Source organism: Nestor notabilis, unplaced genomic scaffold, assembly GCF_000696875.1.
Source record: "Nestor notabilis isolate BGI_N333 unplaced genomic scaffold, ASM69687v1 scaffold17056, whole genome shotgun sequence".
In the NCBI taxonomy this organism is placed as follows: domain Eukaryota; kingdom Metazoa; phylum Chordata; class Aves; order Psittaciformes; family Psittacidae; genus Nestor; species Nestor notabilis.
In genome coordinates this window covers 1,318-26,437 of record NW_009932789.1, presented here as the reverse complement: position 1 = coordinate 26,437, position 25,120 = coordinate 1,318, and the positions used below count along the sequence as shown (strand labels likewise).

The 25,120-nt window shown below is 47.6% G+C and overlaps 1 protein-coding gene across 1 annotated transcript; it reads right to left on the bottom strand.

Annotated features, from left to right (window-relative positions):
- Positions 1–261: 261 nt before the first annotated feature.
- HORMAD2 (HORMA domain containing 2) lies at positions 262–24,565 on the bottom strand. The gene is made up of 12 exons (XM_010016578.1): positions 24,472–24,565; positions 23,457–23,601; positions 22,074–22,137; positions 20,956–20,992; positions 19,664–19,684; positions 18,915–18,941; positions 17,511–17,578; positions 14,226–14,377; positions 13,418–13,671; positions 12,103–12,199; positions 10,969–11,033; positions 262–372 (listed from the first exon to the last, which is right to left on the bottom strand). Exons 1-12 carry the CDS (start codon positions 24,520–24,522, stop codon positions 262–264), a joined length of 1,092 nt encoding a protein of 363 aa, XP_010014880.1. The 5' UTR covers positions 24,523–24,565.
- Positions 24,566–25,120: the final 555 nt, after the last annotated feature.

The window sequence follows — 25,120 nt, the reverse complement described above, 5'->3', positions numbered from 1 at the left end:
GGGAGACAGAAAGAAGCACACAGACACCGTTCACATGGAATCATAAATCCTCAACTTTAGAACATCAAACAAGTGCTGTTGGTTGACACTGTCATGACACTTACAGTGCTTGTTGTCTCTTTGCAATCCGAGTTGTCACTAGACAAATAAACATGCAGAAATACAGGGGTACGTGGTAGAGTTAAACACTGGAAGAAAGTGTCTTTACTAGTCAGATGACAACACAAACTCACACCTTCCAAAACGTACTGTGTGTCAGAATTAACATGATTTCCTGCCTTCCAGAAGAAGCTTCTCTGGTTCACTGACCTTCCTTTTCTTCTTGGGTCCTGTTACCTCTTCCTGGCTAAAGGCAAGGTTCAGGCAGTTTATCTGTAAGAACCATCAGAAACAGCGATCATTCTCACGGTACAGGCTCCTGCTAGACGAGTCAAAAAATACAACTTCCAAAACTACAATGTGCTTTCCTGGATCCTTTTAGATTTGTTCAGTATGATCCTGTTCTCCTGAAAAGTAATTAGGCAAGGAATCAAAACTGGGATAAGTGCATGGAATTGGAACCATAAGATTTGTGAAAGCAACAGGTTCAGCTTCAAGGACAGAGGATAGGTTTGGTGGCACAAGGAACAGTTCCCATCTCCCCACCACTGAGAGAAAATACCACGAGCATGGAGACCTCTGAGAAAAGCACAGCCTGCTTCACCAACCTCAGATCATCACAGAGTATGCAAAAGAAAGGGGGCACTTATGTCAAATTGGTGGTCACTGGAAACAGCCTTTCAGGAGGAGACACACGGCACCTCTATTTGTACACCAGGGAACTTCAACATGAGTTGGTCGATCTCAGACCTCTGTGAGTCTGCAAGAACACAACTCAGTGAAGCAAACTGTTTTCCAAGAGGCTTAATTCCCCTCTAGAAAGACACAAACCTCCCACAAGAACATTCAGGGGGCTACAAACCAAAAGGTTAAAACCCACAGATAATGTTAGAATATGAACAGGTCAGCAGTACAGGCAATCCAGACAGACCACAGAGATGGACAGCCAGAACAACAGCTGAAGTGTTGGCTCTGCCAAGTGACAAACTCACTTATTCTCACTATCACATCACATATTTGCATTTTTTCAGTAATAATCTGGAGCTGCAGAGAGAAATGTGTGTTGTTGCCCACCCAGAAGGGACAAAGCACACTATCTGGCAGTGGAACCTGTCCTGCTCTCACTGGAACTGAGCTGGAGGGACACACACTGCTTCATCTTAGTCTCCAAAAGTAAGTTCATCTGGAGGAAAGCAAGGTGAATGAAGAAGGATAAGAGGTTAACTGAGTTCCTGCTCCAGAACAGGAGCACCTTACTCCAGCTTCAGCCTAAAACATGAGGAATCACATAAGTGAAAAAGAATAAACAGAAGGAGTTAATAAAGAGCTGTTCCAGAACGCATCCTGGAGACAAGCACAAGGTTTCCAGATTGTGGTCATTACAGAATTCCCCACTCACGTCATCAAGGCTTTCTTTCTATCTGACCTTGGTATGAGGCTCTGGTAATCTCCACATAGCAATGGTCTTTCTAATGTGTGAAATAACTCTGATTAGGGATTAACAGCAAACCAGTTTGAATCAACCTCACTTCGCCTCTCGATTGTGTTGCAAATTGTTTTTCCTCCCTTCTTCCCTCCTCTTCATTATGAGCAACACAACATTGCTTAATGCAGAAAAGTACAATTTCCTTTCCATAAAAACAGAGAAAACAAGAATGTGCCAAAGTGGGACGGGCAGGTTCTCCTTCACCCTGCATGCTCAGGCTGACACAACAGCCAGCGCTGCCCGGGGTGTATTTGCTTGAGGGCAGAGTGATGAGTGGATGTGGGTTAGAGCTCCTGACCTGACACCCAGCTGCTCAAACTGGCATGTTAGGCAGTTATTTACTTTCCTTTCCCTGGCATCATGCTAACCTGGCTGCTTCCTTTTTAAAGTAAAGGGCCCAGGGGCAGAAACACCTCATCCAAGAACTCTGCAGTGCTCCCTCCCACAGCTGCAGGGTTTGTTCCCTGCCCCACTGGATACACACTGAAGCAAAGCAATGAGCCCCAGTCACCTCAATAAGGCATCAGCTCTCCTGTTTCACCCTAAACTGTATAAAAAGCATGAGCTAGAGTTGGTGCTTTTATTTCCTCTATTGAGGAGTGGATCTTCTGCAGCACAGACTCGGTAAAGCCTTTACCCCTTTGCTATTCTTCCTGAATTTTCTGCATGGATGGGATACTTCTGAGGTGGGAGAAAGAGCCAGAAGAAGCAGCTGCTCACGCAGAGCCACTGCAACTCTCCCCCCATCTTCCTCCCCTTTGCCACAGGCAGCGTGACCACCTCACAGGAACCTGAGAGGAGAAGGGTACAAACGTCTATGCAAGCCATCAAGTGCTCTAGACAAGCACTATTCATCTGTTGCATGAATCAGATGTCAACAGTGTGAGGTATTTCACTGAAGCCAACATGTCCTGTCCTGCCCCTGCCCAGCCATAAGTTCATGTAGGAACTCGGAGCAAGGAACAGACCCCAAGTGCAACATCCAGGTCCCATCCTTAACCAAACACTCAAGTTTCTCCCCCAGAGATGTCGCTCTAAATGGGATTAAGTCAGATCCTACGTATGTTTATTTGACTTTAACCAGAAAGTAAATCTCTTAAATGGTGTGGACAAAAGCAGGAAATCCCTCCCACTGACTAAACATACCATCAAAGCCTCCAGAAGTTGATTAATTCTAATTTTTCCCATGTACTGGGATGCTTGACTTGGAGCTTGCGCTGTACCGATGTCGGGGGTTTGTCTTACACAACCACGGCAGGTCCTCGGCTCCACTGATGAGCCAGGAGCTGTAAAAGCACACAGGAGAGCGCCCAGGCCCACAAACACTTGCCCTGAAAAGGGACCATGCTGACAAGAGGACAGGGGGGACAAGTCCAGGTCAAGCAGCAAAACCAGGAACAGATCCATGGCCTCCAGACTCCAAGTCCAAGGCCTTGTTCTCCCCATGACCCGGCTCCAGTGTGTACTTGAGGCCAGTACCTCCGCAGTGCTGGGTGCACCCCCAGAGTGTGAGCAGCAGGTCAGGGAGGGGATCCTGCCCCTCTGCTGTGCTCTGGGGAGACCCCCCCGGAAGCCCTGATCCAGCTCTGGGGAACAGCACAAGAGGGACGTGGAGCTGCTGGAGTGAGGCCAGAGGAGGCCCCGGAGCTGTTGCGAGGGCTGCAGCAGCTCTGCTCTGGAGCCAGGCTGAGAGAGCTGGGCTGGGTCAGCTGGAGAAGAGAAGGCTCCTGAAGGGGACACCTTAGAGCAGCTCCAGTGCCTAAAGGGGCTCCAGGAAACCTGGAGAGGGGCTTTGGACAAGGGCCTGGAGGGACAAGACAAGGGGAATGGCTTTAACCTGCCAGAGGGGAGATTGAGATGAGCTCTGAGGCAGAAGCTCTTCCCTGGGAGGGTGCTGAGGCGCTGGCACAGGGTGCCCAGAGAAGCTGTGGCTGGCCCCTACCCAGCAGTGTTGTAGGCCACCACCGGAAGTGGAATGTGTCCCTGCCCGTGGCAGGGGTTGGAGCTGGAGGAGCTTTGAGGTCCCTTCAACCCAAACCATTCCGTGACTCTGGCCCTAGGTCAGAGCATGAACACACAGTGAGCTGGACTCTCCTGGTTTACCACACCACACTACGTGTAGAAAAGTAGTACTTAAGCACAGAGTTCTCCTGTGAAACCCAGCTAACTTGTGAATCATACCAGTGCTGCTGATTTCTGGCACCAAACTCACAGGACAGCTGCACATTGTCTGGAGAAGATATCAGGCTAAAAATAGATTAGGCTTAGATTAAAGCCTTCCCAAGGCAGACTGGTGGACAAAACAGAATGAGCAGACCACAGATCCACTGCTATTCTTAGATAGACAAAATCAGGCCCTCGTTTTGCTCGCTGCAGTTTTCAATCCCCAGTGTCCCCACGTATTCCGGCCACAAATTCCCATCATAAATCCAAGCAAATTTACAGCTTTTCTGACATGTGTTTTGCTTCCCAAGGTATCCTATGTAGAAAAGCTAGAATTGCACAAGAACATTTGCCTGTGCCCCTCTTTGTCCCTGGCGTGCCCCATGCTGAGGTTTGGCACTGGGCAAATTTAATGCCCTCGGGAGAGTTCCCTTTGTCAGGGACAGGAAGCATTTGGTTTGGTACCTTGTAACTATCCTGATGCATTCAGGAGCACATTAATGTCACAAGAAGACCAGTTCCATCAAGCAAGCTCAAGGAATAAGGACTGAGATACACGGATTAACTGCTGAAATAAGGCAGAATGATCCTCAGCTGCCAGGGTGACAAACAGTGTCTGCAGGGACATCCACCATCATCATCATCATCATCATCAAGGAGCTTGAATGAGAGAAAGCCTGATGCACCCTGTGATTTCAGCTGCAGCTGACACTGATTTGATAGCACAGGGAATCCTTGCCCCTTTCAAAAAGCAAAGCCAGTGACTCTTTGCATTGACCCCCCCAAGAGTTGGGGCATCCCTGGTGCCCGGCCATTTCTCTCTGGCTAAAGGCAGTAACTGCCACCTACCCACCCACTGCTGGCTGCCCCACGCTGTGCAAGCACAGCAAAATTCAAGCGTCACCAGGTACACCATGGTGTCCAGTGAAAGGATGAGAGGAAGTGGACACAGACTGAAATACAGCGAGGCCAGAGGAGGCCATGGAGTTGCTGCAAGGGCTGGAGCAGCTCTGCTCTGGAGCCAGTCGGAGAGAGCTGGGCTGGGTCAGCTGGAGAAGAGAAGGCTCCTGAAGGGGACACCTTAGAGCAGCTCCAGTGCCTAAAGGGGCTCCAGGAAACCTGGAGAGGGGCTTTGGACAAGGGCCTGGAGGCCAGGGCCAAGGGCAATGGCTTTAACCTGCCAGAGGGGAGACTGAGATGAGCTCTTGGCAGAAGCTCTTCCCTGTGAGGGTGCTGAGGCGCTGGCACACGGTGCCCAGAGAAGCTGCAGCTGCCCCATCCCTGGCAGTGTTCAAGGCCAGGTTGGACACAGGGGCTTGGAGCAACCTGCTCTGGTGGAAGGTGTCTCTGCCCGTGGCAGGGGTTGGAGCTGGAGAAACTTTAAGGTCCCTTCAACCCAAACCAGGCTGGGATTCCATGAAATCCCATGTTAGTTTTTTACAGTGAGGGCAGTCAAACAGTGGCACGAGTTGTCCAGGGAGGTTGTGGAGTCTCCATCCTCAGCAATACTCAACACCTGACTGGACAAGCTCCTGAGAAACCTGCTCCAGGTCCCCCTGCTCTAGCAGGTAGGTTGGACACGATGATCCCCGATCATGCCATCTCACCTCAGCAGTGCTGCAAAGGCAGCACAGTGGTTAAACACCCAGCACAGGGCATGTATCAGTTTCCACTACAGTAATCACACTGACATCAGTGGAATTAATCCTGATTTTCATCTGTACGTGTGGAGGAGAATCATGCTGCTTCGCATGAAAGCCAACTCATGCAGGTGGAAGAATGAAAGACACTCAGTGTGGTGCTTCTGTGGCAACCTGCCACATTTTTGTCCCCAGGAAGCCATGCCAACATATCACAGTCTACCACTGCTCCTCTTCCTTTTCCATTGCTCACTGTTACAATCTTTGACATTCAAGGCAATTCCTTTGTTGCCAACTGGAAGCCTCACAGGCCTGCTCTGCTCCTCACGGACCTCGTAGCATTTAAAGGACCAATGAGCAGATTTTCCCAGAGCGTAAAAGAGAAACTCATCAAAACTAACTGTTGAAAAACACCATTTCTCAATCTCTCTCCTCACAGTCTCATCCAGGGCCCTCAATCCCACTGCAAACTGCACATGCCAATTGCCAGATCCCAATCCAGTACGCCTCCCAAAACAGAAGCATTCCCCAGTAAGGTTACAGCATTGTAACTGAGGAGGCGAAAAGCAACAGGCACTTCTCCTGCTTCCTAGGCTGCGACCCAGCTCAGTCCCTCATGGGATGTTGGATGTGTTCAGCATTAATCAATGTGGATCCCTCCCGAGGCTCTGGTTGCTTGCATGGCCCTTAGGAACGCATGAGAAGGCAGCCCCGGCCTCCCACGGATGTTCCTGGGGCAGCTGGTGGGAATGCGAGGCACAAGGGTTACCTCTCCCCGGATGCGCGGGGTGACGGGCCTCACCTCTGCATGAGGAGATCACTAGGAAAGTGTTTCCTGCACACTAGACAGGGATAACTCATGCAAGGGATGAATGGCCCCAAGATACAGCTAAGGATCTGACGTGAATTGAGAGAAGCCAGGAATTTCCTGACCTCCCTGTCTCACTCCTCCCAGAATGGCCTGAGCTCACAGGAAGGAGAGAGGGAAGCTCATCTCTGAATCTTTCTTCATTGTTTTGGGTCTGTGTAGCTTCAGCTGGGTTGGAGGAGAAAATATTCTGGGAACTTCTCATCAGATAGAGCTCTCTTGATAGACAGTTACAGATAAACCTTGCTGCTTTTTTTTCTTTTCTGCAAAAGTTCAAGATAGTGACATTGCCACAGAAAAATGCTTTCCTAGTGCTCTGCACATGGCAGGCTTCACCCTTCAACTGCTCACTGTCATGGCAAGTTTAACAGTGGTGTGCCTGGGAAAGATCAGACAACAAAGGTCTTGATCCCCAAGCTGTTATTCCGCAGCTGAACCCACTTGTGCTGACCTTCACCTTCAGACAGAAGCTGTGCACAACACGGAAGCTCACCAACGGCACAAGAATCTCCATCAGGGACGCTGATCACCAGCAAACGCAACAGATATTACTTGCGGAGTGTCATCCATGCAGGGCTCTGGTCACACTGGCTTCCCTTGCTGCCACAGGCCCTGGGAGAAAGGACATGGCCAGGTAGCCAAGTCTTCTGCATGAGAAGCAGCAGCTGGAGGCCAGACAGGCTCTCCTCTGAGGTCTAAACCAACACTGACTTACAACAGTTAGGTCTGAATGTCTCCCTAGACACCTGACTTCCAGACAGCTCCAGTTAAGAGCTAATCCTCATGGCAGGAGCAGGCCTGCAGCAGGCAGTGAGTCGCACTGCAGAGATCCCTGAGCTATCGTTGCTCCAAAGTGGTATGTCCACACAATGCCAAGTGTCAACACGCTTCCTCATGTCCCACAGCAGTCTAGTAGCATAAGCACAGCCAGTCCAGCAGCACAAGCAGTGTCTGGTGCTAGCTAATGAAGCCAGAAACTTGGGAGGCTGATCTGTGCTGTGCTGATATGGCCACATCATTCCCAGCTCTGGTGCAGGCTCAGTCAGGGGCGATTCAGGGCTCCCTGCAGTGAGACTGTGCTCTAAGGACCACCCCAGAACTTCAGCCCACAGCTTCCTGATGGGAGATAAAAGTCTGCAGAGGCGTCCACATGGTCAGATTTTACTCATCTTCTAGTTCTGTTTCACTCCAAATTCATTCCACTGCAACATGTTTGCTACATGAAGACAAAGCTGACCAAAATCAATTTGCAGGACAGGAATGTTTAAGGATTCACAAGAGGATCATAGAATCCCAGACTGGTTTGGGTTGAAGGGACCTTAAGGTTCCTCCAGCTCCAACCCCTGCCACGGGCAGGGACACCTTCCACTAGAGCAGGTTGCTCCAAGCCCCTGTGTCCAACCTGGCCTTGAACACTGCCAGGGATGGGGCAGCCATAGCTTCTCTGGGCACCCTGTGCCAGCGCCTCAGCACCCTCACAGGGAAGAGCTTCTGCCTCAGAGCTCATCTCAGTCTCCCCTCTGGCAGGTTAAAGCCATTGCCCTTGGCCTGTGCCTCCAGGCCCTTGTCCAAAGCCCCTCTCCAGGTTTCCTGGAGCCCCTTTAGGCACTGGAGCTGCTCTAAGGTCTCCCCTTCTCTTCTCCAGCTGACCCAGCCCAGCTCTCTCCGAATGTCTCCAGAGCAGAGCTGCTCCAGTCCTCTGAAGAGCTCACAAAGTTACCACAGGTTCATGCAGGACCCCATTCACATCAGCAGATTTCTATAAGCTGTAACAATGGGCAGCAACTCCCTATTTTCCTCATCTTCTCACACTCCTGGGTGCCAGTGGCAAGTAGTGAGATGCACAAGGATAGCGCATGGGCCCAATCCTTGGCTGATGCAATGAGAACTCTCCTGAAGCCAGCAGAGGTGGGCTTATTTACATGCTGGTGTCTAACTCTGGATGATTAATTACAGAGCTGCTGTGCTGGGAAAGGGCAATCTCCCGTTTGATCCATCAATCATGAGATTGCAGATAACAAGCCAGTTGAGTGCATGTAAATTTGTCTCCAATCTGGAAAACCCTCTATGGAGGCTCTCCATGGCCACTGCTAAAGGCCAAACGGGGCAGGAATAGCTGCTTCTCCTCCAGCAGATCCACATCCTGTCTCTCCTATGTTGATCAGATAAAAATAAACCGTTAATACTTTCATTCCTGGTTTTCCTGAAGAGCTATAGGTCAGGAAGATAATAACCAATAAACTCAGTTCCAACAGCACTGGTCTTAGTTTGAATAATCAAGGAACCAGAAGGAAAAAGCAGATCACTTTGGAGGAAGAGCAGTAATGGGCTCGTCCACACTGACTTGGCAGTGCTGGGGTAAAGGTTGGACTTGGTGATCTTAAAGGTCTTTTCCCACCCAGTTGATTCTCTGATTTCCAAAAGCAGCTCCTGGCTGTGGGCACCATTTCCGAACTCAGCACGTTTAGAATACCAAATCCTTGTACAGATATCACACTCTGGGACACTTCAGATTGGTCTAGTTAGTTCTGAAGACAATGGCCTGAACGGTTAATGGTACAGAGAGCACCTCTAAACCCATGTCCCTGAGCTGCTGCTCCATGGACAGCTGAGCACCTACCACTGCATTGCCACCAGAAGGGCAGGACTCCTTCCCAGGCCCTTTTTGCCTGTTCCTCTCCATCCAGTCTTCCTCTCTCCCCCACAGTAGTGCTGGTACGTGAGCAATCATTTGGTAAGCTAGTTCAAAGGGATCTTATGGTGGAAACCTAACACTCAAAGTCACACACTAGCACCGCAAGTCTAAGGGCTCATGCCTGTCCCACTAAAGGGAGCCCTCCATGGCCTGGGCTACGCTGTTCCCCAAGGCCCCTAACCCACCAAACTGATTAAACTCTGAAATCCAGGAGAAAACAAGTCACTCTGGAGACTTAAAGCTCTTTAAAGCAGAGAGCTCTCTGAACACTCTGTGACAGCTGGAGAACTGCTTGACTGCACTGCAGTCTGGAGAGCACTAAGGTGTTTACATTCATACCCTGCTTCTACCCATCTTACCTACACTTGACCCTGTTAGATAATACCTAACTCAGACTTCCCATCCACTCAAGCTTGTCCCCATTTTTAAAGACAAACTTCACTTACCAGTTTGGCTTCCTGATTCAAGTGGAATACACAATGGTCATTTGTTTTAACCACTTCCCTCAGAAAAGAAGGGAAAGTCCCTCTCATGTGGAAAATAGTGTCAAATTTTTATTCACACTGGCTTTACAATGATGACTTTAACCAGTGACTTGACTTGGTTTTTCCTTAAATGGGCTGAAATATTAGCCAACTTCCAAAAAACAGTATCAAAGAATACATTAAAAGCCCTTTGCCATGCAGAACGTACCAGGCAGAGGGCCTGGATTTGTTTTTTCTAGAAGTCTTTGGAAGCATACACTGGATAAAGTGACTCTTCCAGTTTTCAGCAACTAATGCTGTTTCCACCACCTCCACAAACTCTCACTATTGCTACTGTAGCCTAATGAAATTCACATGCTGCGAGCACAGAGGTGTCTGGTGCTCTGCTTCCAATCGTGACAGACCCAGAAGAATGTCAGAGCATGAATCAGGGGGACAACCACGACCTCCAAACAAAAAAGGCTCCTGTTTTCACACAGACGACAGAATAAACAGCGATCAGAAGGAAACTGGAGGATGTGACACCAAACAAAAATGTGGTTAGAGTTTGAAAAATACCAGCCTAGGCACAGAAGTTCATTTCTAAGATGTAGAGTCAAGGCAAATACTTCACAGATGCCTTTTGAATGACACGGTAGGTTGTAGTCTCCAGCTCTGTCTGGGTTAGACACCCCGGGATTCTTTTCAACAGAGGCGGGGAAAATTTTAGTAGCAATTTCCTACTCTCATTAACTTACCCTGTAAAGATTCAGCCTCTGCACATTCAAGCTCACATGATGCTCAATTCATTTGAATGGGAGGAGGATCAAGTGGCAAGTCTGGTGGTGTTCACAGATTTGCCCTGTCACTGAAAAAACCTCTGCACAAGCCCAGGAATTGGAGCTCTGATTCTGACTCAGGCTTTGGCCGGGGCAGCCTCCAGGATGGGGTTATTTCACACAACTGGACTTATCTAGGATTACATGTCTGGCCTACCCCAGTTCTTTGGGTTGCCCCAACAACTGCTGAGAAAGAGATCAGCACCTCGAGGGGATAATTCTTCCTATCCTAGAGAGGTAGCTAAAAAGGGAGAGGATCCAGTAAGTACCTGTGACTCACATGGAAAGACAGTCTGGAGGCAAGGAAGGAGAGGTGAAGACCATGTTAGGCAGCAGACAAACACACCTTTCAAACTTAAAATGGGGTGGTGATTTCAGAACTTAATCCAAACACACACACACAGGTAAGCCTGGGGGGAGACACCGATACCATCAGCCTCTGTGTGTAATTCACAGCTGCCCACTCCAGAGACCAGGAGAAATTCCTTACACTGGATGATGAAATAAGCTGATCACAGACGCTTTCATCCTAAATGCTTCCAGTTCATGCTTCTATCCCTGTGCCCTCATACTCTGTCACCTCTATGTATTTTGATACTGCACAGTAAAGCCACTAATGTCAGTTAAATCTTGTGCCATCCTTGATGACAGAATGTTCATGGCAATGGATTCCACCCTGCCTGGCATATCTTAGAACCACTAATACCTCCTCACCTGCTGAGATCCCCTTGAGCAAAGCATCCTGCCCATCTCCTTGACTCCAGTTGTCTTCTTTCCACCTACAATCCAAGCATCACATCAAAATTAGCTCCAAAGCTAACACCTTATGTTTAATTGAAAAAAGAAAGCACAGATGCCTGAGTAACACACAGCAGCAAAATCCCATGGCTGAAATTGTATAACCTTTGCCATCAGGCACTGCCAAAACTGGCAGTTTATTCCTGGAAACAGGGATTTCAGAATTAAGTGTCATCTGAACGTGTAACTCATCAACCTGCAGCAGCTCCTACCAATACTTTAGCTAACCTGGTTTCTAAGATAACAAAGCTTATGTCTGCATGTGCTTTATCCATGTGTGTGTGTATGGGAAAGGAGGGGAGATGTCCCCTGAGTAATAACTATTGACCTTATTACACTGTTTGAATAAAACTTGATGGGGGGGGGGGGGGGGTACCAAAGCACCTCAGTTTTATGAAAGCAGACAAGTGGGCAGAGGAGAAAGATCCTGTGAATATCCCCAGAGTGGAAAAGGTGACAGTACGAGTTCAGCCCTTATTAGTCATCAGAGAATCTGCAGGAGAAAGACCTGAAAAGGTGACTTCATAGCAGACAAGCTGCTTTATTCCACTGCTTGGGGATCTCAGGAATGCTATTTACCATTTTGTCACTAGATGGTATTGTTCCACAGGCTATATCTGAGAGCCTCAAAGGTCAGATTCAGCATGGTATATCAGGAGCTGGGTTCACTGGAGTGAGAGAGAAGGCTTTTTTTGTCCTGTATTTTCACACGTTTTCATATATGGAAGTCATTAGCAAAATCAAACTGTGACAACTAAAGGACTAGAGCTTTGGGGAAAGTGTAGAAAATGTAACTCAGCATTGATGAACTGTGCATCTCCTCCATAGTTGAAAAAACCCTGCTGAGATAAAGAGATGGATAAAAAAATCATCTGTTTCTGTTAACAAACCAAGCATTTACAAGAAACCCTATTTTGTAGTTCAATCTCACCTGACACAATTCAAACAGCCTGACAAACTCTGTTCATCCATTTCAAAGTAAGTGAGAAAGCCTCAGTGTTATGGTAGGACACAGCCACAAGCTCCTTCAGTTTTGAAACTGGTGTTTACCTGTATCTTGAAGGTAAGAAGATGCTTCCATTTTCCATCTGTCACTTTTGTCCTCTCCATGCTCACTTGAATCTGCTTTGACAGGGAGAGGGTGACTCTGTAAAGCAAATGATGGTTTGTCTTACTAGCAGAACCTAAAAAACACACCCAGGTGGTAAATCCATAAGCCCAGCACAAATAAGGATGAGATTTTCACAGCTCCTCCATGTCCTTCCTTTTCCCAAGCCTACACGTCTTTCAAGAGAGAAATTTCCTTAGATAAGACAGAATTCCCACCTAAATGGCTTCCTATCTTGAGGAGTTAGTTATGTTGAGCTTTATTTCCTGACACTGACAACCTAATGTTAAGGTTCCTTCTTCCATCATTTTGGAGAGCAGCACCACCAGAGGACCATTCCTTCCAGTCAATCTTGGTATCTAAGGGCATTACCTGCTTAAGATGCCTCCTCCTCCTCCACTAAGTGCAGAGGGTGCCTGGAGAAATCAAACACAACACACAGCTTCCAGATGGCTGGAGGAATCCCACCTAACTACACAGTGGAACATGGCTTCATGCTGAGAGACACCAAGTGAAAGTGCACAACTGTTTGCAATGTTTTCCGTTTTGGCTATGTCTGTGTCTGAGTGTTCTCCCTGGGAGAACATACCAGCCTCTGGGAGTCAGTGGATACTCTGGAATGAAGTGAGAATCACAGAATCAGCCAGGTTGGAAAAGCCCTTTAAGCTCATCCAGTCCAACCTTTACCCCAGCCCTGCCAAGGCCACCGCTACCCCCTGGCACTGAGGCCTCGGCTACACGAGCTGTGAACACTTGCAGGGACAGTGACTCCAGCACTGCCCTGGGCAGCCTGTTCCAATGCCTGAGCACCCTCTGGGCAAGGAATTGTTCCTCAGCTCCAGCTAAACCTGCCCTGGTGCAGCTTGAGGCCGTTTCCTCTTGTCCCATCCCTTGTTCCTTGGGAGCAGAGACCAGCCCCCTCCTGGCTCCATCCTCCTGTCAGGCAGTTGGAGAGAGCGATAAGGTCCCCCCTGAGCCTTCTCTTCTCCACACTAAACCCCCCAGGTCCCTCAGCCCTTCCTCATCACACTTGTGCTCCAGGCCCTGCACCAGCTCCGGTGCCCTTCTCTGGACCTCCAAAATTCACTTGATGTCTACAAGTTCCAGCCCCAGTGTTCAACCCACTGCAGTGCTGCTGCCCAACACAAGCAGAAACCCTCATGAAACTCCAATTCTGAGAAAATGTGTCTTTTAAGGAGAGTTTTGCTAGATTAACTCTGGTCTTCCAGCCAGAACTGAATAGAGCCATTTCTATACCTTTGTGGTCCCCTCTTCTTCCTCTTCATCACAGTCTAACCCTTGATGGGAGATCTCAGTAGGGCCATTCCTCTTGATCAGGTTGCTCTCAACCTTCCCCATTCTCTTCTTTTCAGTTGTCACTCTCACTTTTATGAGATGGAAGCCGGTAGAGACTGACCCTACTCTCAGGTTGACAGGATCACCATCGAACAACAGGTCAGCAGGGCTGCCAGCTGCCTTAAAGCCAGGGGGCTGGTAGTCATCAGGAGTTACTACACAGGGAGAAAGAACCCACTGATGTCAGAGAAACCAAGTTCCATGCCTCCTTTAGCTGATCTATTACAGAACAAGCGTATGTCAGCCTTGAGTAACTGTATCAGCCACTGAAAATATTCTGGGGTTCTTTTGTCAGGAAGAAGGGAGAGAATGCAAAGATAAAAATGAGCTGAGCAAATGTGATCAGGGAGCTTGAAGAAAGAATGACTTTAGGATGCTGAGATACCATTCATGTGCTCAGCTTTCTAGGTGCAGAACCTGACATGGCCTTGAAACACCAAAGCCTACCAGTGAAGGAGTCAAGTGTCTCCTTTTGGCACTACATGCCTGTGTTTGTTACATGGAAGCTCAAACCTGTCTTAAAAGGCATCTGCCATGCCCATGTGTCAGAAGGTTTTACTGTGTTTTACACCATTTCTCATTGCTTTCGGCCAATACCTTCGACCATTTCACCTTTCTGTGCTTTATTTACTTCACAGGGGCCCATGATTACTACAGGAACTGCTGGAAAGGGAATCTTCCCCCCCAGCGCACACTGTTCTCCACCTACCATCATTGTAGTAGAGGAGTTTCATGGTGAGGGTAACATCATTGGGAAGTGGGCCGAGGTTCTGCATTAGCAGGTAGAGTTTCCGGATCAGGAGCCTGCTGGCCTGTTTAACATCCTCACTGCACACCCCATCCACAAAGTTCACTTGGTTGCTACAATCAGAAGAAGAATAACAGATTTGTTTTCCTCAGTCATGAATATTCACAACCTAATTACAAATACAGAGCACCCACTGACTTGTCTGAAACCACCAGCCCAAAGCTACAATGCCAGATCAACAGGGAAGTGAAACATGCCAGGGATGGGGTGGCAGCTCTGAACTAGGAGGCATGGCATTTACATTTGAACAGACTTCGTAGCTGGGGCAATGGACCCCATTATACAGATGTCATGACTCACTTGTTTGAACATGATTAAATTGGATCAAAGGACCATAAAACAAGTGCCTTTCACCTCAGCAATTTCAGGAATGAGAGGAATGAGGTGAGAATCCCATATAAAGTTGATTCATCGCAGAGGCTATTTTGCAGCTTGAAGAGAAGTGAATTGCATGTTCTCACTTCAGTTGCATGGAAGAAAAACCAGCTCAGAAGCACATTCTTCCAAAGTGACTAAGGGGCATTCCTCTCACCTCCTTCACCCATCCAAATGTCAGCTGGGCAGCCTAAGCAGGCAGTCTAGACTGAGATAACACCTCACAGGAGTGGGATGAATAGGCCTCTGGAGGAGTTTGTTTCTCCTGACTACAGAGGTAGAGGAGATGAGAAACTTAGATCAGCAGCTGACTTCACACAGTTGAAGATGGACTGGATGAATCACTATGTGACTAAGAAACCTGAACTTCCTTGACTTTCAATAAGAAGGGGCCATAAAAACCCCATAGCTCCCTCATTACATCACTGGCAGACCACTGGCAGGTGGATGACACTACACACAGGCTGGTTGTCCCCAACACAATCACCCCAAAGTGCTTTAAGAGCAGTAAGCAACCTAAGAGAGCAGAGAGGACTCCAGGGCTGAATTTGACTGATTAAACATTGGAACAACAGCTTCTTTAAGACTCATTTCTCCCTCCAATTGAAGCTTCTTGGCTCATTGTGAAAACAGAGAGGCTGTTGCTTGACTACCAGGGCATGGTTTGGTAGGCTCCAAAATGCTGGTGGCACAACCCTGTGCTGAGCATGCTGTGCCATTAGATTAAATCCTGCATGATCAGAAATGTACATCACACGAGAGTACCACTGCTGGCAATGCCCAAGGTGGACTAAAGAGAAGGCAGGGCCTTCCCTCCCACATCACCTTACAAATCTTGGGATTAGCAGGATAGAAATGGGAAGGGGAAGGAGTATAAGTAAAAAAGAGATGAGACTTCCATAGGAATTAACAGGTCAAGTATTGGTTCAATATGGGATTAACACTGTGAATTTCATGCAGGAATGTGTTGACAGGTCGAAGCTGAGAAACTGCTCTGAAGGACTGGGATCCATGGCAAGGAATCCCTCCAATATCCAGCCAAAATAAGGCAGAGACCATTTAGGAGACCTTTCCCTTTAGCCCTCAGATCCGAGGATGCAGATCCACAGAACACCTCTCAAGGAATGATTAACTCTGAATTTGCACATGCCAGTAAACACTACAGGTGTGCCAAAGCAGTGTTATCAGCCAAGGGAGCTGGTAGCAAAGATGACACAATCCTGATCAGTGCCAGAAGGTCACTTTATTAATGACTGCAGGTACACGTGTGACCCTGTGACAGCAGTGTCAGTCACTGAGGAAACAACAGAGCCCAGGAATCCCATGCCACAGGCTCTGAAGCCCCAGAACAGTAATGAAATGTCAATACAGCAGACAGAAACACAACAGCAGGATTACTCAGCCTCTCCTTGGCCACACCAGGGGATGCTGAGCTCCACCAGGGGACTGTTATTTAAATGACTGACCTGAGAAAGGCTGCAAGGGCTGGAGCAGCTCTGCTCTGGAGCCAGGCTGAGAGAGCTGGGCTGGGTCAGCTGGAGAAGAGAAGGCTCCTGGAGGGAACACCTTAGAGCAGCTCCAGTGCCTAAAGGGGCTCCAGGAAACCTGGAGAGGGGCTTTGGACAAGGGCCTGGAGGGACAGGACAAGGGCAATGGCTTTAACCTGCCAGAGGGGAGACGGAGATGAGCTCTGAGGCAGAAGCTCTTCCCTGTGAGGGTGCTGAGGCGCTGGCACAGGGTGCCCAGAGAAGCTGTGGCTGCCCCATCCCTGGCAGTGTTCAAGGCCAGGTTGGACACAGGGGCTTGGAGCAACCTGCTCTGGTGGAAGGTGTCCCTGTCCGTGGCAGGGGGTTGGAGCTTTAAGGCCCCTTCAACACAAACCAGTCTGGGATTCTATGACTCTCTCTCAAATCCCAAAGGTCTGCTCTTCCCCTCAGTGTAGGGAGGACAACTGACAGCAGCTTCAAAGCAGAAGCAGAAGATACCATTCACAGGACACTTCAGACTTGGACACGGTTCAGATTTTCCCAACAGAAAATCATTGTGCCACATACTACAGATTATTTGGATGTGTTTAGAGAAAGAGCAGCAAATGACACACAACTGGAGTGTTGTGGAAGAGCTTCCTGAGGAGCACACAAGGCAGTAGAGCTCTCTTGCTGCACAAGCAGCTTCCAAGGCCTAAAGCTCCATCTCTCAATGGCAACTGCAGAAGTGAACTCACAAAGGGTTAATCCTTTCCCTTTGCTTTGGTTACACCCAACGGCCTCTGACAGTATTTATTTTCAACTACCCAGATTACGGCCTGCTAAGCACAGCTTTAAAATACCTAACAGACAGAGAGAGACCAAAAGATGCAAAACCCTGCTGCTTCCTGCCACACAGTTTGCAGCATCGAGTGAAAGTTCTCTCAGGTCACCCATGCAAGACTGCTCAAGCAGGAGACATGTAGGCAAATGCCCAAGGAATAGCAATCCTGGGTGCAGGGTCATGGTGAAAGGGAGACAACCTGGAAAAGCTTCCTTTGGAAGCACCAGGCTGCCTGGGGGAAGTGGCAAGACACTTGTTGAGGCAGCAGCAAGCTCAACAACTGAGCTGGTTTCTGCATCGCTTCCCTGATGAGGCACCAGTTCTATCAGTTGTCCTCAATTCAGTGCTGGGGCACTGTGTTGCAGTGTTTCTGCTCATCAGCTCAGCAGTTCATACCCTGAGGCTGAACCCCCTCAGACATGCTCTCATCACAAAGTGCAGTTTCTTCCTTGTGCTTCAAGAGCACAGTTTTATTTCTGAGAAATAAACCCAAAGCATTACCTGATGATGTCCATCTGGGGCACCTCCTTCTTGTACTTGAATTTGAACTGGTACAGTTCAGTCACTGTCTGAAGATTTAGCAAGAGAGGGGAAAAGAAAATATAGGTCATCTCTTACAGCAGCAAGTGTAAAGATGTGGCCTGACCTTAGCAGTGACCTTTGACAGCTTCAGGCCAGAGCACAGCATTCATTTAGTGATGTGATGACAGCATTAACTCTATTATTCCTTGCATAGGCTTTGGCAGATTTTCTCAGCAGCCACTTCTTACCTAGCACTGAAAAAGTCACCCCAAAATGACAAACTTCCTGCCTCCTCCTTCCACTTCCTCTGTGGCCTGACTCCCCAGCCGAAATCTCTAAGCAGCCCCTGGGGCAGGCAACCATCAACACATCCCTCCATCCTCCCTTACTAAAGGAGGACTGTGAGCTCCGTGGGTGATGCAGTGTCACAAGGAAGCCTGGCCCAGAGAGACAAGGGCCTGAAGGACTCTTCCTACTGAGAAATACAAACAATATTGAATGGGCAAAAGTTGCTGAATTGTCCTGGTCTTTCTGAGGGAGATAAAAAAAAACAACCTTGCTGATTTTCCAGTTAAAAGGAAATGGTTTGCTCTGATTTTAGAGAATCATGAGGAAGAACAGACAACTTCACCACAAGAGAAATGGTCTATTGTAGTCCAATTCCATGCCTATAATCCACTTTTTCCGCAGGCAATGAGGTCAATTTGTAGGAGCTCAGCTGAGCCCCTAACTGAGCCTTCCTTACAAATCCCAGCCTCAGGATAGCCTAAACTCTCGCTCCCTCCCCACACGCTGAGGTGAGACCCAGCAGAACTGTCCTCAAGGGAGCAAAGACTCTGCTGCTCCTCTCTGCAGTGCTCTGGAGATCACTTCTAGATCTCACTGCCCAGTCCCTGCACCAGCCAGATGTGGACAAAATGGAACCACCACAGAGAGCACTGAAAGGACAAGGACAGGCACCACCACCACATGCAGCCCAGGTCTGAAGTGATACAGAACTTCTGTTCTAAACCCCTCTCCATGTAAAACCAGCTGTCTGTTCAGCACTGCTTTGAAAAGGATGGCTCATAAAGGAATTATCTGGAACTTCCCATTTCTTCTCTTCTTTGGGAAAGAAAACCAAACCTGGGAACATGCCCATTAGCTGCCTGTTGACATCCCTGCCCGAGGCCCAGACGGGCCCCCAGCCTCATGCCCAGTAGGAGTGTTTGATCACAGTCCAGCTCACTGAGCTGTCATTCTGCAGTGAAGGCAGAAGAGGAGAAACGGGGTCAGCAGGCAGCTATGGCAGGGTAGAACTGAAGCCTACGAGGCCACTCTGAATACAAATCTACTCACCCATGCCTGCAGTTGCCTCAAAGATTAATTAAGACTCTTTCTTACCTCCGGTTCCTTGGGATTGGTGTAAATCTGTGTAAGAAAGCACAGTGAGGCCATTCTCCCCTTGGACAACTTGACCTAGTGCAAAGTGCCTAAACAATGATATTTTTCATTTTACAGCAAAGATTGTACTATCCTCAGGGTGGGATCAGAAAAGAGAATGGCTGAGCAACAGCCCTCCTCTATCAGCAGCCAACACCACTTCAAAGACAGGTAGAAGACACTCATCTGTGTAACTGTGGAGGAATGAGGTGAATTCCCATTCCAACCCTCACAGGCAACTCTTGATGCCTGAGATGGAACTACTCAGATTATGCATGGAAGAGGTGCATAGCACAGCTCTTGGGGCTTTACCAAGGGCAAAAGACTCACTACAAAACCACCAACAGTGTGTGTGTGGTTTCTTGGGGATCAGATTAAAAAGGAGGACTCTTCTGCAGGGGGAAATGGAGAAGACACAGCAGCTTCCAAGGGTGGAGGCAAGAGTTTAAAGGAAGCAATGATATGAAGCACATGGAAGTGCTTCTAGGAGTTCAAGGATGCATGGAAGGCCTCGGTCAGGAGTCTGACATACTGAGAAAGATATTCCCACGCAGCCTAGGAATTCATATTTACCATATTCCAGAAAGGTCAATGCTCTGTTACAAACCACATACATACTGACTTCCCCTTAAAAAAGGCACAAGTGGCTTGACACAACCTTGACTCCATATCTCTTTCAAGCAGGGGGGGAAGGAAACCAGTCTACTTACTGCGAGGAGAGCAATGTGCAACTGAGGAGGGAAAAACAAAACACAGTATCAAAACCTAACCTTAGTGGGCAAGGAAAAGAAAGGCAAAATCGAAGTGTCTGCATACAGAAAGGGAACAGAGACATTCAACAAAGTGGGAGTTGGAAGACAGATTCCTCACAGCACAGCATCAGCAACACCTAGTGGCCAGTTTGCTTTGGCTTTACTTGTCATTTCCCAAGGAAACAACCGCAGGCTCCGGACTTCCCCCTTGGGACTCCTTTGAAACAAATCTCCAAAGGCCACACCGATTTGAAACTCTCTTACCAGAGCGTCTACCCCTACTGAAGACTAATATTTGCTCTCTGCTATGAAACTTCCCAAAGGTATTTAGTGAATCCTACAGCAAGGAAACGTACGTGGGACTACTCTTGAAAACAATCCTACAGCACACGCTAAAAGTCTCCATTTTCCTCCTTAATCCTTGTCAAATAACAATTAATTTGTGTTTCATAAATAGCAAAGGACTAAATATCCCCAGGAGCTGTCAGGAAGCAATAAACTGAGTTCACAACATGTTGAATTATCTTATGCACGTTGACAGTTGTACTCATGTGCAAGAGCCCATCTGATCATCAGTGCCAAAACCAACACCACTTCATCTCGAGACGAGAGGTGGGTTGATGAGCAGTGCTGACAGAGATGACAACAGTTGGTGCTTTTGCCTGTGCAGAGCATTTTTTATATGAGAATCAGCAAAGAACATGATTACTTACAGGCTGGTTTTGCCCTGGAACCAGTTACGTGCATGACTTGATGAATTACTTTCCAAAAAAAGTAATGAATTCTGAACCCAAGAGAAAAGCCAGGAGAGTTAGAGAAGATGAGAAGAAGGGAAAAGACTTGGGGAAAGGAAATAAAGGAATGCAGAAGCACACAATAACCTTTCTCAAGAAAACAGGCACGGAGATCTCAGTTCTGACAGGCAGTGTCTCTATCCACGCATTAGAGAATGCAAATGTAGGACACAGCACTAAGGGAAATCCGTTTCAGGCTCCAGATGAGTTCATACACCGCAGACAAGCAAGCTTAGGGAGCAGCAGCACTAAGTACTTGGGCTCAAGGAGTAAAATCCCAAACCTCACATGTATACACTCAGGGCAGGGCCTCGCCCCCCGTCTCACAGCTGTAAATGTGTGCCGTGTCCATGCAAGATTACTACAAAACTCTAAACCAGGAATGGAAAGAAAGCTTTGACCAGACTTCATGAAGAAATAGGAAACTCCCATTTTAAAAATGTGAACAAAACTTACATATTGCCTCTCCAAAGCATGAAAACAACCTTGGATCCTGCAGGGAAGAAACACAATAACACTAACCAGCAAAATAGATATCTCCAGATCTGTGAACACACACCCATTAAGCACAGTTTAAACTGCTTTTTGTTTTCTGTAATTAGGACAAGATAGTAACATTTTGGGTTTGTAAAGTCCTTTTCAGATCAATCATGTTAAAGGCACTGTCCTCCCTCCTGCATCTGTGCATTGTTATACTTCCAGGACAGCATCCTGTCAGCCTGGAAGCCACTTACATCCCAGCAAAGACAAGGGTTGGAGGGGTAAGGCTGGTGCTGGTGGCTCTCTGTTCAGTGCTCTATTCCAGCTCCCAGTGTGACCTCTGATGGCTTTTTTTCCCATCAGCTTTGTGCAGAGCTTGGCTGAAACTCCCATCTGAACACAGCCTGGCATGTCTGGTCTTGTAAAGCCCCGCTATCTGATGCATAGCTTACAGCTATGGATTCTCTCAAAGTAGTAAATATTGTTTGAGGTGGCAATGGTGAGATATTTACTCTCTGAGTCAAAGGAAGTGCAGCTAGGTGTCTCCTTAGCATGTTAAAGTCAGACTCTGCTTGTTGGGAACATGCCAACTCTGAAATAGAATCAGAGAACCCCAGACTGGTTTGGGTTGGAAGGGACCTTAAGGCTCATCCAGTTCCACCCCCCTGCCACAGGCAGGGACAACAGTTGTAGGGCATTTAGACACACAATATCCAGGGAGATATAACATTGTACATACTAAAACCCAAGCTACAAGAATCCCTATATAAGTGAAACTAGAAAAGACTAAACCAAACAGACTCGACCTCATGACTTTTGTCACCCTCTCTCAGTGCTGACACTGCCCATGTGTGCTCTGAGGCCCGACCATGACCTCACTCCAGCCAACACCTCAACAGACCTTGAACTCACATGGTCTTGGGCAGCTAATTCTGGCTTAAGCACACAGGCTGCACACTGGATGTTGCAGCACTGGCACAGTCAATAGTGCTGCTGGGCACAGGGTTTTCAAATTCAGGAAGAAGAAGAACACGAGGGCTTGAGGTCTTGCTATTCAGCACAACCTTGTCTTGGTTTCGCTGTTACTCACTCACCACTTGACTATCTGCAGGGATCCCAGACAGCTTTTATCTTCTCGCAGAATTTTTAGACAGAGGTCTGCAAAACCAGATTTAGCACACAGTTACAATCCTTATCACAGCTCTTGGGCAACCAACACTGAAACAAAGCCAGCCACCCTCCCTTTTTTGGATAAAATGCTTTTTCTAGAGGTCCTTCCGGAGCACAAACATTGGTTTGCCACCAAGTCCCAGGTGGGCAGACACAAGCTTATGGCTGCGTTTTCAAATGTCAAAACTTTCCTCAGATGCTCTGGGCTCTCCCACAGCTACAGCTTCATTTCAGAGCCCCAGCAGCTTCCATCCTCTCCTCCTTCCTCTTCTCCACTCCCACCTATTTTGCCATTCCCTGACAACACCTTCACGTCTGCATTTGGCCTTCGCCAACATCCGTATGAGGTGAAGGACTGTGCTCAGAATAAACTACTTCTGCTAAGCTTTTCCACACAGCTCCTTCCACTTCTGTTTTCAAGCATTTGGAATGGCCGGAGGAAATCCACCATCCCACTGAAGAGGTCAATTAACATCTTTGGGTTCAGCCAAGGAGCCCTCAGAGGTGGGAGTAGGCCAAGTGTTCACATTCTTGATCAAAAAGGCACTTGAAAGACTAGTGGCTTTCCAGGCTTAGGTGATCAAGAGCCAATCTGGGATTTCCTGTGTCCTCAACCAAGCCCACCAAGTACAGGTGACCATGTTTCAGGACACCTAACTCCATAAGGGAATTGATTGGAATGCAGTGAGAGATTTCACACCCTACTACCACGTCTCGAATGAGCACGAAGATGTTGATGAATCAAAGCATCACTAATTCCTGTGATCCTACGATAAGACTTTGGCTTTTAAAGTTCTTTTTGCTTTCTTAAATTTACAATTCCCAAGCATATGTGATATATGTGAGACAGTTTTCACAGGAGAAGAATAAGACCCATCACAATAAAACAAACAAATCTACTTCCAATCTCACAAGGAAAGCTGAAAATACGAACTTGAAAGGCTCAACAATCCAAAGGAAAATAACACACACCAATCAGAGTTAATTTTTAAAAACTTATTGGTTTTAAGTGACTCTCCTGCCTCTGAGATCTGATTCATGGGGCTGGCTATGCTGAGGAATTATTACAAACTAAATAAACCACTAACAGAAGAGCCAGGAGCTGCCAATAGCTCTTGTTTGTCTTCTACGCTGCCTACCTGATACAGAAGCGCTGTCTGCATCCAGACCTGAGGAGGCCTGGCTGCTGACTTCCTAATAAACTGAACTCCCACACCCCTGAGCAGCTGGCAGCTTACATGTAGAGCAGATTATAGCTAAAACACAGCAAGCAGAAATAAGAATTCAGCACCAAGCGAATATGTTACCATCGAAGTAGCGAGTTCCGTACGAGCTCTCCGGGAAGAGCCCTCTCATGTAGGTTATACAGGACACAGAGATGGCCAGGAGCCTCTTCACCAGCACCACAGACTGCTGCTCAGTACTGATTCTGCTGGGGAACAACACTGATTCCTGAAAAAAAAAGAAGGCCAAATCCCAAATCAGCCCCATTTTAGTGTAACACAGGGATTACATTTAGAAACAACTTTCGGTAGGTGGAAAAAGAGGGTGACTTGGAAACGTAATGTTAACATTTCTCTGGTCTTCACACTACACAGGGAAGGCTCCTGCCTAACATGGGTGGAATTAAGAGTTTTAAAGGTAGTTATCTATAGATCTGACGTGATTTATTCAGATGCAGACTGCACTGGTGGGCCATCCCCTCCCCTTTCATCACAGCTGACCGTTCCCACCTCCTCACTGCACCAATCCTGGCACTGAAGAGGCAACCACCCCTAGAAACAAAAGTGTGCAGTTTTCTGGCAGCTCAGCTCTCCCCAGTTCATTCTGGAGCCAAACAAGTGCTTGTGATGGTGTGGCATGAACAATGCCCAAGTTCACTGCCTGTCACAGCTTCTCCTGAGACCTGGCAGCAAACAGAGCCTGTCAGCACTGTAGGCAGACCCAGTTTTCAGAGTGATTTTTAGCTCAGAGCTATAAACAGAACATGTCTGGGACTGGAGGTGGTGTAAATACCAAACACTGTGTAACTTCAGCATGAACAATGTCAGTGGAAAGTTTACTCAATTTAGTTCCTCTATGAGTTTGTTACTTTTCTTCCTGCTAATAAAGCTCTGTGCACACCTCATGAGCCTACATTTCTTTAGTCAAATACATGTCAAAGCCCCATGCTGTATCTTCCTGGACTCACTAAACTGGAAATAATCCAAGCAAGAACAGCACAGGCAACAGAAAGTGTTCACCACCTCACCAGGCATGGACATGCCAGGTCCAAAACAGAGAGCTGAGGTGGTCAGTACCATCACATTTCAAGGTTTTTACCTTAGAGGACTTCTTCTTTTGCCTAGTCTGTAAAAGCTGATTAGTAGCCATCCCGTATTTCCAAGACCTGCCTTCCACTTGTAATCAAAACCTAAAAGAAAGAGAAGATATGAGATACCTGGAAAATACAGCAATTGCTATTTCTCATCTTCCTTAAACTAAAAATGAGATTCTTCAGCTTATTCAGGTCTCAAAGCTAATTGTCAGCCAGGACAGGTAAAGAAAAAACAACCAAGGATACAGCACAGCACTGCCTGAGAGGCTGCAGAGCAAGAAAACTCCCTATTTACGGCTAAAGGATCAATAGTATTTGAAATGCAGGACCATGACTGTCAGCTGGTGCACTTCAAAATGCATTCCTCATATTCCAAAACACAAATGTTAATTCCTACAACCATTAAGCAGCGTGAAGGGTGAAAGAACTGGAAGCCTGCCAAGAGAAGCCAACATTTTAGCAATGGTAAGCAGGAAACGCACTAACATCGATCTTGGCTGGAATAAAGGAACGATTCTTCTGGGACACCTTGAAGGGGAAAAGAAAAACATAAAGAGAAGAAAGCCCACATTGTTTCAGTGAGAGTGGGCCCTGTTAGACAAGCCTGGATTAAAGAGGAAAATACTCTTTTCACAAGAATGGAAAGCAGACTGA

What these genes read in the sequence shown, in the direction of transcription:
- HORMAD2 (XM_010016578.1), bottom strand. Translation starts at nt 24,522, where the DNA reads ATGGCTACTAATCAGCTTTTACAGACTAGGCAAAAGAAGAAGTCCTCT. An exon ending in CCAATCCCAAGGAACCGGAG is followed by an intron (nt 17,579 to 18,914) that starts GTAAGAAAGAGT and finishes CTAAATCTTCAG; the next exon opens with ACAGTGACTGAACTGTACCA. An exon ending in TTCTTACCTTCAAGATACAG is followed by an intron (nt 11,034 to 12,102) that starts GTAAACACCAGT and finishes CTTGGATTGTAG; the next exon opens with GTGGAAAGAAGACAACTGGA.